At 49.8% G+C, this 14,432-nt stretch overlaps 1 protein-coding gene across 1 annotated transcript in view; it reads right to left on the bottom strand.

Moving 5' to 3' along the window:
- The window catches only part of LOC147196892 (neurobeachin-like), a 160,957-nt gene that overhangs the window by 8,474 nt on the left and 138,051 nt on the right, over positions 1–14,432 (bottom strand). Inside the window, exons 44-49 of the mRNA XM_086124702.1 lie at positions 13,195–13,335; positions 11,900–12,019; positions 8,188–8,340; positions 6,454–6,621; positions 1,300–1,389; positions 421–598 (exon numbers count right to left, since the gene is read on the bottom strand). Of these exons, the coding sequence (XP_085980828.1) occupies positions 421–598; positions 1,300–1,389; positions 6,454–6,621; positions 8,188–8,340; positions 11,900–12,019; positions 13,195–13,335 (850 nt within the window). The remainder of the gene's footprint in view (positions 1–420; positions 599–1,299; positions 1,390–6,453; positions 6,622–8,187; positions 8,341–11,899; positions 12,020–13,194; positions 13,336–14,432) is intronic.

The raw sequence follows: 14,432 nt of genomic DNA, 5'->3' as shown, positions 1-14,432 counted from the left end.
AGGATGAAAGGCCACTGTATCGGAGAGACGAAATGCATGAAGACATTTATTCCGGGCAAGAATAAAATCAATGTGCGTCGTCATCAGAGCCGAACCACATTTCCTCTCAGCTCCAAAATGGCCGCCTGTGGTCTGCAGCTGCCCTCATTAGGGCGCTAGATTCCCTCTCAATGTGTTTTCCACTCTGACAGCTGGGAAGTGTGAGGAGAATGGGCGCTGTGCTGGAGCCGCGGCCTGATTTCCAAACAAGCATGGCGTTGGCCCCCTGACCCGGAGGTGGCGGCTGCGTTCTCAGGTTGGGCGGGGGGGGGGGGTTAACGCGGTTCACACGCCGGTGAAAGGCAACATGTGGAAGTGCTCCTCACCTGGTCGGGAGGCGCCGGCCCAGGTGAGGCTTTTATGGGCGCGCCCGCCACTCACCGACAGTGTTGTGCCATCGGTTGACGGCGAAGAGGCGGCTGCACGTGACGGTGACCACGGCCGGCACGGCGAGGTGCGGCAGCGTGTTGGCGGCCACGTGCGTCACCGGCGAGTTGGACGGGAACTTCAGCACCATGATGACGTCCTGCTGCAGCTGGTCCTTGAACATCAAAGGACTCTGCGAATGCACAAAGACAGCCGCTTTTTTTTTTTTTTTAACCATTTCAAACAGATCCCGGGTGCATTGGCGTAACAACATCGCCATGACGACCAGGGCATAGCAAGGGCGTTCAGATAAGCCAAGGGCTCCTCAGTGTTGTCAACTTGACTAATTTAGGATTTAGCAACTTTTGCAACCAATCGGGTGATGATTTAAAAAAAAAAAAAAAAAAGGAAAAAAAGCTACAGGCAACAAATCTGGCAACTTCTCGCGGCCTTATTGGAGAATTCTGGAGACTGAGACTGCTTCTCCAGCAGGAGACGTCCAGACTGCAAATGTATAGCATGTGTACATTTGATGGCGTTTTCCCGTCGTTTTCACTTCATCACCAAGTTGCAGATTTACACTTTGCGCATGAGTGACGCACATCTGTACATGTGGTACATGCAGGGCACACATCGGCAACCGCGAGTCTCGCCGTGCCTCAAATGCAACATCGTGACTGAGCATTGCTTTATTTGCCAGGTTATCAGAACTTTTTTACTTTGCCCCCCGCTGATGGAAAGTGCGCTATCATTCTTCATCCTTGGGGTGATTTGACAAAAGCATGTCACACACTTTATTCAATTATTTAAATTGTGAGGGGGGGGGGGGGTCTCTTTGAAATAGTTCAGAACTGCCCCCCCCCCCCTTCCTCCCAGCATGCTCTCTGCTCTCACCAGGTGCATGGCGGAGCTGCGTGGAGGATGTGGCTCGATGAGCAAGTGAGATGGCGTCTGTCCAAAGCTCCGGATCTGCGCCTCCGTGGCCTGCGGGTGGGAAAGAGAGAGGAATGGAGAGAGAGAGAGAGAGAGAGGGCTGCTGTCACAGTGGATATGCGTCAAAGTGATGGGTCAATGCGCTACTTGACAATGTGAGCAAATCCCAACTCAGCCTAGCCTCACGCGGCGGTGGGGGGAGGGCGGGGCGGTTGGGTCGGCAGCGGGCGTGCGGGGTGCACTCCCGGGACCGCCCCCCCCCCCTTCCTCATCCTCATCCGCCTCACCCTGCAGAGTTATCCAAGTGTTAGTATGGAAGAGACAGGCCTTTTCCTATTAACATGCTTGGCTTAACCATTCCCATTTGCAGGCGCGAGGGGCCCCCGCTTGCACAAACGCTAACCTGGAGTGACATCCCAGCCAGCCCGGACCGGGCCGCTACGCTGCTTCGTGCAATTGTGAGGAAGACAAAGGCGAGGGCGCAAACACACATGTTAACACACACGAATATTGAGAGGCAGGCAAAGGGACATGAGGCCGCCTTCAAATGTGCTTGCTTCACATGCAAGGAAATATTTGTCTGTTTTGAAGAATGCATGCACACGCACGCACGCACAGACGACCGGAACAGCAATCATGAAATCGCAGACTTGCTCTAAAAACAAAACCAAAAAATTTTTTTACAGTCAAACCGAAAAATAAAAACAAACTAATGAAACAATCCCAAACTATTTTAGCCCTGGTGTGGTTTGCGTTGACTTTAGAGGTTCGATTTCTGGCGGCGAATGAAAATATCCTTGACGGAGACGAACGTGCAACAAGGCAAATCAAAGATTCGCGTGGCTGTCGTTGATGTTGATGGGCGCGACCGGCGCCGGTTCCTCCATCACGGAGGCGTGCGCAGACGCCCGTCACGGTGGCGCCGAGCCCTCCTTTCGGACGGGGGCTGTACACACCGTTTAAAATCACACACGGCCAATGGGCAGCACATGCCAGGGCTGCGACCGCCGCACGGGACGTTCCGAGGTGATTCTGGATGAGGACAGGCCACCTGCGAGTACCCCCCCACCACCACCACCACCACCACCACCCACCACAACCACAACCTCGTCCTCATCCCCACCCACCAAAACAACTTCCGTTAGCCCCGCAGTCACTTCCAATCTGGCACGACGCTGATGTCGAGACTGTTGACATTCGTCTACAGTCCCTTAGCCAATCAAAATACAGAAAAACAATGCACTGAAAAAAATCTGTGAAAAATGAACCGAGTTATAGCGGGGGGGGGGGGGGGGTGGTACTGTACATCCGTTTGTTAACAGCAACAACATAGGCGTAGCAGTAAAGACAAATAGCGTCATAAAAATCGTCAAAGTGCATGAGAGCAATTTCACATTTGTCTTTTATGTCATCAGCATAGCGATAAAGACATGCAAAATAGTTGTGACACCTTCACCAATTCCCACATAGCTCAGAAATGACACAATTTCGGCGATTGTGCGAAGGCAAAACGGCTGCCTGGTGCACTTCGGTTCTCTGGTGTATTGCGACAACCTAACGAGGATCTCAACAGCGGCATGAAGAGCAAAGACAGCTCGAGCGAAAGAGACGGCCCATTTGGAAAAGAACCCAGAAAAAGGAACTCTGAAGATCAAATCTTAGTTTTCAGGGAAAAGGCCTCTACAGCAGTTGGAGAAAAATCCCACACATCCGAAAACAGAATTAGCATCCTCAGAAAACTTGCTACAAATCGCAAAACTTAATTTGGGGCACGTATCGGCATTTTGGCATGAACAGTTGGAAAAATATCAGTGCAGAATGGCTGTTTCTTTCTTGAAAACAATTCCTACTGTGCTAACAATTCAAATCCTCACATCAGTAAAATGAATTCCTTTTTAAAACGAATTTCAGCGGGACGCGTCTGTGCCACTCACGACAAAATGACATGGAAAAAAAGAGCCATTTCTACAGCTTCAACTGACTTTGCGGGCCACGGACGGGAGTATGCAGAGCGCTGTGGCAGCACTCTCTCTCTCTCGCATGCAATGCCGTAACACAACAACATCAAGGCTGTCAGACAGAAGGAGGACGCGCCCTCTGCTTGACCCGCTAAGCAGCGTGGGATCGCCGTGCGTCACGACACCTGAAGCCGACAACACGCCGGCAAGAATGATGGGGAAGACACGCACACGCACACACCCACAAATACTGTAAAAGCAGGGCCAACTACTCTCCTGAGTTTGAGCAGCATCAAGATGGAGAAACGACTGTCATTCGACGCTGTCCCCCCACAATGTACGCATTCTTTGGTTGGCCTGTACATGTCAGAGAGCTCACCAATATTAGTAAACATATCTATCATCCTGGAAACGCATTTCAGGTGGAGCTGAGCACAAATGGGGGGCTTCTTACGCCATCTTAGCAAAAAAGGACGTTTGCAAACTCGGACGCTGGAGATTGGAGGGGCCAACGTTTCCAGATTAGCTTAGCGCTAGCTAGCTGGTATGAAGGAACACGGACGGATGAATTTAAAACTCGACCAAAACAACAGGGTGGGGTTCTGCCGTTGGCCGGGGCGCCGCGAGGGATGCTGGAGGTTCAAGTTATTTTCAACTAAAAAGGAAAACCTTTGCAAAGGTTGATGCTAAGGTGCGTCAACGCGCCGGTGTACACCAAAGATACTTTTTCAAATAAGTGAACGAAAAATGGACAACGTATGGTGTAGATAAAGCACTTTCTAAGTGCACTCCATTTATTATTTTGACCACGAATAATTAAAGTGGATATTCGGTACGAGCCCGAGCTCAAATGTTTTTTTTAAAGCCAGAAAAAAAAAAACGCGTGGCATTGGTTTCACTGAATGACATGAAAGTGGGTGGACATGTCGAAAACAAGACACATGAAAAAGTCTTTCGGACTCATGGGTGGTCGAGACGAGGAAGCAACCATTTTGGGGCAACATTACAAGACAGACAGCTGTCCAACTTTACAGGTCGACTGAGGAACTTTTTTGCGAGAGCCCGCCCCCTTCCTCAATATTCATCGTCCTCTAACCTGTCAGTGATAGCGGACTCCTTTTAAAGGTCACTCAAGGTCAAGGGATGACACTTTTCGATATGACCTTCCATGTCTACTTGCCCTCAAGCTTTGGTGTCTTTGTCAACTCATAAGCAGTCAAGGATTGGGAGAGGGGCCGGTGGGGGGCGTGGCTTGAAGGGAAGCGCAGGTACGGTAGGGAGGGAGGACGGCTGACAAGAAATAAAGTCCGACTGATGATTAATTTGTCTGCCTCGTCCAGAGTGATGTCACACGGTCGGAAACCAAGGGGTGGAGGTGTCATCAGGTTGTTTTTTTTTGGGGGGGGGCAGTAGCTGTCAGGACGAGTCGTGCCCCCCCAGCAGGGGTCCCCCATCTGACATGTGGCCGACGCTTGGATTTCCTGACATGCTGACGCTGAGGCGACGAACGGCGTTGATGCAATTCGTCAGCTGTCAGCGGGCCACGGATGAATCAATAAGGCCTTTTCCGACATCGCGGCAGGTCCTCACGCAACCTTTAGAGGGCTCGATTCAATGCATGCATAACTCCTTAAAGTCACAGGAAAACTGTTTTGTTTATTGGACAAATGATGAATGAAGGATAATATCACCCTCGATTGATCTCGTGGCTTTAAAATGTTGTTTAGGTACAATTTTTGTGTCACTCATCAATTTCTGGGCCTGAAAAAAATTAATTTAAAAGAAAACGGAATATAACGTTGCTTGAAACATTTTCCAAATTGATTTTAAACATTTCTAAAATGAATCTGCATCTGTATTCTCTGTCCCACCCGCCCGAAATCAGAGCAGCTAAATCTGTAGAAATGTCGGAATCTCAAGACATTTCTCCACTCTCACATTTTGATGACACGACGCCTTCTTTTCCTGCCTCACTCCGTGACGTCTGAATTTTGGCCTGTTTTCCTGCCGCTTCTCCTCTCACCGTCTCCTATTGTCTGATACCCATGTTCTCATGGCCGTGTTTTTAAATGCATACCTTTCGCAAAATGTTGTGAAAGTCGCCATTTTTATAATCAGAAATGTGCACTTGAATACTTTAGAATTACTGTACGTCCTCATGATAATATGATATTTCACATTGCGAGAAAATAGTCCACCCGCCGACAAAATAATAACCTTGTAGATCTCTCATTCTCTGTTCATGCATAAGGGACATGCTTCTGGAGTGGGAAACGCAACTCTTAATGGATGGTAAAAAAGATGAGCGGCTGCAATTAGCGGACTCGCCCTCGAAAACACAACTGCATCTTGACACAATTAGAAAGTGCGCTGTGAGCTCTTGCAACCAGCAGTTACATAGAATAAGAATTTTCCGGCGCCTGACAAAAAAAAAACAAAAAAAAACAAGGGGGCAAAAGAGGGCACTTGGATCAAGCAAATCTTGGCGAGTGCATTTGCATAATGGTCACTTGATAAATAAAGGCGCCGCTGGAAGTGACAGTATATAAATGAGTTGTTTTGCAGACAGCAGATGGCGGATATCACAGGAAAAGAGACTCGTCCCGGAAAAGGCCCACAAAGCACGGCAGCTGCCGCCGCCGCAATTAAGCCATTCACGAGCGGCACAACGCGGCTCATAGATATTCAATTAACGTGTCGAGAACAAGGAGATGCACCCGCTCGGCTATTGACGGCCTGACCTCTGCCCATCGATCGCAGGATCACTCGCGCGCTCATTGATCCCGTTGAAAGCGCCGGCCTAAAATCAGCTGGGGAGAGCGTTTGATGATCAAGCAATGGTTTGTTGTTCCACACGCCACAAGACGGACGAGACAAGCGAGCGCCGGGACGGGACGGGACGTGATGGCCGTGAGCGAGGGAGGGTCACGGTCACCATGGAGACCAGTCTCGTGTACAGTACGGTACAGCAGCCCCACATCGACCGCAAATTCATCATCACACATTGGTCAACGATGAAATGCAAATGTAGTGAAGTCAGAGTTAGACAACCTCTGTGTGTGTGTGTGTGTGTGTGTGTGTGTGTGTGTGTGTGTGTGTGTGTGTGTGTGTGTGTGTGTGTGTGTGTGTGTGTGTGTGTGTGTGTGTGTGTGTTTACCTCTCTGGTCAAAGGGTCTGTGATGGCGTCTAGGCTGACGCCGCCCTCGTACGTCAGGTGGTGAAAGACGTTGAGGGCGCGCACCGCCTCGGGCCCGCGCTGCTTGTAGCCGAAAACGAGGTCAATCCACTGATGCAGCTGACACGACACAAACTCGCTCTCCAGCGCCTGCCCGACGAGCACAGGGGCCAATTAGAGATGAGGCGTCCGCGCGCGCGCGCGCACGCACACAAAGAGATGACACACGTTGTCCGTTCGCATTCGGAAGCGCTCGGGTGTGCAGATGACCTCACGGGACCTTGCAGCAACAGCAAAACGCACGAGACAAAACATGAGCAGCAATATACACAGCTGCCGCCCTACATAAGCGATATGTAATCATATTGATACATTTTTCACTGAGAAATTTGGGAAATATGTTTGAGTTTAAAAAAAAAAAATGTCCTCACATAAGATTAAAAAAAAGAAGATATAATAAGGACTGGAGTCTTGTATTAGAAGAGGAACATTGAACTCAAATTTCTGCATTGTTTGCTGAACAATTACGGAAATGAAGTCAAAGGCAAAAAATATACAGTATATATATCTATATATTATTTTTTAAGGATTTGAAGCATTTCTGCCTTACTCACTGAGAAAACAAATGCCGCATTCTCTATTGTCAGTGCACCGGCTGCGCTGCGTTGTGCCGTCATCAGGCTCGCGTACCATCTCGCATTTCTCTGCCCACTTAAAGGCACCTACTCATCATTTTAGGAGACGAATGGCTCCGCCGCTAACCGGCATCCAATTTAGTGTAAAACCAGCCTGATGAACGACCTGCGAGGGCGGATTCCTCCGCCGTGTCTTTTACTGTGTGAGCAGAGAGCGCAGATATGACGGCGGGCCGGCAGGCTGATGAATGCTAAGTGTACGCCGCACAATACGAGTGCCGGCGGAAGCGCTGCGGAGAGCGAGAAAAAACAGCCATTAGCAACAAAGGCTGCACTCGCGCACGCACGCGCGCGCGCAGGCACGGTTCGCCACAGGGCATGTCACCGCAATTGGAAGTGGCACATGCAAAGATGGAAAGTGGGAGGAAGCGAGGGAGGGAGAGAGAAAGGGAAGGGAGGAAGGCGGGTGGGGGGGGGGGGTGCAGAGCCAAATGAAATCATAGAGCAGGCGAGAGTGCTGCAGACTGGAACAAAAGAAGAACCCCTCCAAAAAATGGCGGCAGAGAGAAGATGGCGACGGCGGCGTCATCAAGCGTTGTGGAATTCAAGCGTCCGACTCCCACCGCCCGGTGGGCCGGCAGACTACAGAAAGGTCACCTCTGTAAGAGCAGCCCGGCTCTGTCACTCAGGCTGAAAAGGTCAAGCGTGTTCTGGCTGTGTTCTGCCAGCCAGCCCCCAAAAAAGAAGAGCTCCAAAAAGGACAAAGAATCTACCCGTCCAGTTTCTTTTTCATAAAGTCAAGACTCGCCTTTCACAAGAGAATCCGTGCCTTCTCTACATCTCGACTATGACGCGCTTTTTGGAGTCAGACATTTCTCCATCAAGTGTTCCCAGTTGGTCCATAATACCGCTGCTCACCTCTTAACTGGAGTGCGTAGGAGGGAGCATACGCCTCCAATTCTTGCCTCCCTTCACTGGCTCCCTCTAGGTTTTTGAGTTCCATTTTATTTGTGGTTGAATAAACTCGAAATACATTTGAAGATCTCAGAAAATAATAAGCCAGACTCGGTCTGATCCTCACCATTCTATTGATCCTCACAAAGTCTTCGGGAGTCTTGGCCCACGGCGGCAAGTCCACGTCGCCCACCATGACGCGGTCCTCGCGCATTCCCAGATGGTAGCCGTTGGCGTTGACCAACATCTCCGGCAGGTAGAAGAACTCCGGGATCAGCTCCTGAGGGTCGGACCGGCACACGTCGTGATTTTGCGGGTGCATTTTTGGATTGTATTTATTTGGCTCGTTGATATTTTTGAAGTTAGTTATTACTAAGCAATTCTGACCAAAGAAAGCGTTTTCACTGGATCATGTTTTCCATGTGCAGCGTTAACGTTTGAACCGCACATCATGTTACACAATCCATCCATCCATCTTCTACCACTTATTCGGGGCCGGGTCGCGGGGGCAACAGCTTTAGCAGGGAAGCCCAGACTTCCCTCTCCCTAGCTACTTCTTCCAGCTCTCCCCGGGGGATCCCAAGGCGTTCCCAGGCCAGCTGGGTGACATAGTCACTCCAGCGTGTCCTGGGTCTTCCTCGGGGTCTCCTCCCGGTGGGACATGCCCGGAACACCTCACCAGGGAGGCGTTCAGGAGGCATCCGAATCAGATGCCCAAGCCACCTCATCTGGCTCCTCTCGATGTGGAGGAGAAGCGGCTCGACTCTGAGCCCCTCCCGGATGACCGAGCTTCTCACCTTATCTCTAAGGGAGAGCCCGGACACCCTGCGGAGAAAACTCATTTCGGCCGCTTGTATCCGGGATCTCGTTCTTTCGGTCACGACACACAATCGAAAACATAAACTGCCGCAGAAGAATGAGAGGAAGGCGAACGGTAACAAAAACACAGCAAACAGCGCGGCGTGAAAAGTGAGGGGTGGTGTGAGTGGGGGTTTTTTCCCTTTCTTTTCACACTTATTACGACACACCGAAGTGCTAGCGTGTAAAACTGAAGTGCAAGTGAGTCATTGTTGTCGGATGTGACATGGAGGAAGCAGGCAATTCACTCACGATTGATTGACAAGTTTAGAAAATATGCTACCGGCCCTTTAAGCAAAGGTGCGACCGGTATTTCCCCTCCGCGGTTGAGCGCAGCCGTGAGACGGCCAGCCAAACGCCGACGCAATGAAGCGTCTGCACACCGGGAATGTTCACGTTCCGCGCTTGCGCCTGACAAAAGTCTCAGCACAGCAAACGGCTACAAGAAGAAGGAGCTCACTTTCAAAGTGTCATCCTTCTTGGAAACCTGATCTAATATCAGCCCTAACTTGAAACCCTAACCTTGTTTCCAAAGTAATTTCCAGGGAGTCAGTTTCTCTCGGCCACGACCTGTGCGTGTGCGGACAGATTGCGCATTCACGACCGGGGTCGTTGAGGTGTTGTTTCCATCTGACTTGGGAGGTCACTCAGGTCACACGACCACGGCGCGGACAAGGCGGCCCCGCCCTCGTGGTTGTCATTACTCTGCAGGTTAATGAAGGAGAGACCCCGGGAGACACAAAGGGCTTTTTTTTTTCCAATCAGGCAGCTCGACGGCCACCTCTGTCCGCTGGGCCTCGGATGACCTTCCGTCCGCCGCCTGACTCTCGGCTCAAGCCTTGACGGCTGTCAGGTGGCTTCATTAAGAACAGAGGCCATACAAGATTGACATCTAAATGACAACAACAACAAAAATCAAATTGACTTTTGAAAAGTGTCATTTTTCTTCTTCCCTCGGAAGACATTTTGGTTGGGCTTCTTTTAGCTGCACAAGTGTAACAAGTGACCTCAGACGGTGTTAAAATGGATTTCCTATGCGCTGTTCACACTGCGGTCAAATCTGGATCCGATCCAGATCCAGCACAGGTATGTTTAGCATTGCAGCGGTGCTTCTACACGAGCACTGCATCAAAGCTGTCCGCTGACTTCAACCTCCAACTCAAAATGCTCATTTTAAGACCTTACCTTTGTTTCAAAATATACTTTGAAACCTTAACCCTTACTGGAAACCCAATTTTGGGATTGAAACCCTAATTTTGACCCGGAAGCACAATTTGAAAGACGAATTTGAATTTGTGTGGGATTTCTTTTTTTTTTTTTGTTTAAGTACCGAGGAGGATGAGGACTTGATGTCACATATTTGGGGTAAAAAATATCGGTGGCTGGTATCGGCAGCAGTACCCACGACCTTAAAATAAGGTTGGCCGGATACCAAAACCTGTATCGATGCCGATTCTGATTTTGCCAGATGTCAATTTGCCACAGTGCATCTGAAATCCATTTTCCAATGACCGCCGCTCAAAACTGAATGATTCATATCTTAGCAAATGCAGCATTGTGTCTGGCACGAGATGGCGACGGAAGCTCGAGTCAATCCCGAGCGGACATTCGACGGCAACAACGTGGCACGCGCAGTGCGCTATTTGTTAACAGGGTGCCGCGTGACTGCCGGGCTGGCAGCGAGCGAGGACGACCGCTGTCCCGACACGGAGAAGGAGTACATTTGAAACGGCGCTTGTCATTAATGCTTTATTAATTGCCGCCGGCTAGCGCGCCCGCTACCAGGCTGCGCTGGAAATGGATGACACTTTGAGGTCAGCGCCTATTCCTGTTGCGTGCGTGCGTGCGTGCGGTTGGGCGAATCAGGAGGCTTCAGCGCCTTCTCTTTCTGCTCTTCTTTCGTTTTCTTCCACGGGGGCTTTGGCTTTTTGCACGAGCGCCTGAGATATTATATATGTGGGGGGGGGGGGGGGGGGTTCGGCGTTGAGGGGATTCCCGGGTGAAGGTTTCTCTGGTTGAGCACGGCATTCATAATTAATAGAATGTGTTCGCGCGCTGCTCTCGTGTGTAGCCGGATATGCGCCCGCCGGCCCAAATATTAGGTACACCGGCACCGAGCACGACAGTCGGACTCAGACTGAGATCTGCGGATCCTGCCTTGAAACCTGAATGGTGACACCGAACCCTCAACAGAAAGCCCAACCCCGCCGAAAAACTGGAATGTCATGACATGTCTTTGTTGAATACCCAAACCTGTTTGCGCCTCCCAATCTGAAAGCCTAACCCAGGTTTAAAACCCTAATTTGAAACAGCAACATGGTTTCCAAAGCCTGCTTTGAAAGCATAAGCTCTTCTCAAAACCCTAATTCAAAACACTGAACCCTTCTTTGACGTGACACTCATATGAAGCCCTAAACTGGGGTTGAAATCGAAATTTAACACCCAAACTACAAACCCTAACCTTGGCCTCAAACACGTACTGTAAATGTGTCACCTTGTTTCCAATCCCGAAATCGAAGCCCTATTCTTATTGGTTTTAGTATTAGTTGGAGTATTTTTCTAAACATATGGACTTTTTGAGGAGCGCCCCCCCCTCCCCAAAAAAGGTCATTCAGTGTTGGGCAATAAAGTCAAGCAAAGTCCATCTCTCAAAGGATTGTTTGACCTCCCTTCTTCTGTACGGTTCTTTTTTTTTAAACACCCGTTTCTACTTTGATTGTTGATTTCCAATTTTGGCTTTTTGTTAGACTCGTAATAAGCTTGGACCCATAATAAGCTTGGTTTCATAAAAAACCATGAAAACCTACTCCCTGTTGAAAAACACACAACGTGACACCCTAACACCTTACTTGAATCCCTAATGTGAAACCCTTGAAAGTCTTGAGAAAAAGAAGGGTGACGCTCGGAAGGGGGAACCGAGGTGCCACTTCCCTTGCAGGGCGACCACATTTGTTCGTTTTTTTTTTTTTAAGAGGACTCACCTTGACGTCGGAGGGATCCCGCTGACAGTTCCTCCACGAGCGGGCGATGGAGGAAAAAATGCGGTCCGGGTGGTCAAATGCGTCATTGTTGGCGCTGAGAAACAAGCTGGTGAACGGCTCCTGAGGAAGACACACACACACACACACAAGAATCGTCATGTCTTCTGTTTCAGACCTCAGCATATAAGATCAGTTCCTACCCGAGAGGGAAATTAACAAGCTTTCTGGCCAAGCACAACGAGCGTGAATGATAATTCGCTAAAATTAGTTTGTTTTCTTTTGCGGCCTGGCGTCGCCGGGCATCAGGAAGCAAGGGATTGTGGGAGCAAACCCGCAGAGGCCAATCTAGGCGCTGTCAAGGGAAGCTCCTCAGTTCATCAGCAGCCCCTTCCTACTAATGATGGGGGGCGGGGGGGTCAGCTCTCGGAGTTCCACAAACAACTTGTGCCTCCTCCTCCTCTTCCTCCAGTAAACGAGGACCAGAGTAAGTGTGACGGACACGTCTGCAAGCCTGAAACGCATAAACCTGTCACCCCCACCAGCCCCACGACTTCCTCCCACCTTGAGCAAATCATTACCCAGCCACTCTTTATTTAGCACACATATGCTGCTTTACTGGCCTGTGAAATGTGTGTGTGTGGGGGGGGGGGGGGGGGGGGGAGTTGGGAGCGGCTCCCGCCAATGGAGACGTAACAGTGTCATCGGGCCTGACAGGTGATGATGCGCTAATGCTAACTGCAGAACGGGGAGAGAGCCTGTTGAGAGGGGGATGCACGGGTTTTTTTGCGGGTGGGAGGGGGGGGGGAAGAATCACTCACCATTAGAATTTGGAAACATTTTATGAGAATTAATTAACGGCACTTGATGGGAATTCCAAGGGATAAACCGGGAAATTACAAAATCAAACATGGAACTCCAAAATACTTTGGGATGGATGGATGGAGAGATCGAGAGAGAGAAAAGACAGGAGACAGACAGACAGATGTGAGAATATGCCACTATAAACCTCCCAGAATGTCACTTTTAATGTAGTAAATTCTCATGGAAAGTTGCAGACTGAAAATTCTATTGGTGAGTGACGTCCCCCACACCACGCGCCCCTTCCGCCCAAAAAACATCCATACCCCTCTCAACAGCCTGTCTCCCCGTTCTGCAGATAGCGTTAGCGCGTCGTCACCGGTCAGGCCTGATAACGCTGTTCCATCTCGATTGGCGGGTGCCGCTCCCCTCCAAAAACATATTTCACAGGCCAGTAATTGTCCAGAAAGTTCTCTGCGCTTTGCGTCCCGACTCACCACCCTGATGAGCCAATGCAGCGCAGAGGCAGCCGTGGAGCAGTAGCGTCGGTAGTGGTACGGCGGTGTCTGGTCGTCGGCCAACGACTCGAAGCGTTGGGCGAAGAATGCGGCGCGCTTGGGGTTGAGAGCGCCGACAGGCTGCAGGGGGGGGGGGGGGGGGGCACCCCAACAAACACAACAACAAAGAAGAACAATGAAGACCTCAGCCAAAACTTACACCTAAAAAGCAAAACCAATAAAAACAGCGGGGGTCCCAAAGTTGACCTCTGTGGAACACCGTACAACAAAGCTTGCAACCCTACCCTCACCTTGAAACCACAATTTATTCATTCAATAATTTTGTTCATTTAAAACTGTAATCTGGGATTCAAACCTTATCTTGAAACTTTAACCCTGTCGAGAAATCCAAACTTGAAACCTGAACCTTTATTTCAAACTTTCATTTGAAACTAACCTGTTCATGGAACCCTATCTTGAAAGCTGAATTCCCATGGCGAAATCCTAACAACCTAATCTTGACAACCTAACTTGAAAACTTGAATCTTGTTCCAAACCCTAATTTTAAACCATGACCTCGGCTATAAACCCTTGATACCTTTATTTGAAATCCTGAGCTACTCTTCAGCTGCTAAGTTGAAAGCCTAACCATGTCTTGATATCCTAATTTAAAACCTTAACCTTCATAAACCCTCATTTGAAACCCTAACCCTGTCCTAAAACCCATCCACCCATCCATTATCCGAACTGCTTTATCCTCACGAGGGTCGCGGGTGTGCTGGAGCCTGTCCCAGCTGTCTTCGGGGAGTAGGCGGGGAGGCCAATCGCAGGGTCTTGAAACCCGAATTTGAAAACCTAATCCTATTTTGAAACCAAGGCTTGAAAACTGTCTTAAAACCCTGGTTGCAACCTTGAAAGGTGGATATCGATCCCTGGTATCAGTACTTGCCCATCCCTCGTCTTGTCATTAACACTTGTAACGGCGTCTTTTGCCCTTTGCTTGTGCTTTCCCATCGGCGCCTTCTTCAAACCCTGGAATGGCTCCTATTAAGCATACGCTTAGCCACCGATAAATTGCCTTCTCTGCCTTTTCAATCAAGCCTGCCAATACGAAAGCCCTGGAGGCACGCCGGCGGTCAATATTAATACACTCGCCATGACCCAGTCAGTCACAGTGAAGGATGACGGAGGGGGGGGGGGGGTTCGGCGTAATCAATGGCAGCTTTCTTGCCTGTGAG

The sequence above is a fragment of the Hippocampus guttulatus genome, chromosome 12, assembly GCF_054856545.1.
Source record: "Hippocampus guttulatus isolate MCC_2025c chromosome 12, RoL_Hgut_1.0, whole genome shotgun sequence".
Lineage (NCBI taxonomy): Eukaryota > Metazoa > Chordata > Actinopteri > Syngnathiformes > Syngnathidae > Hippocampus > Hippocampus guttulatus.
Note: the sequence above shows the minus strand (reverse complement) of the source record. Positions and strands in the feature narration are given on the sequence as shown.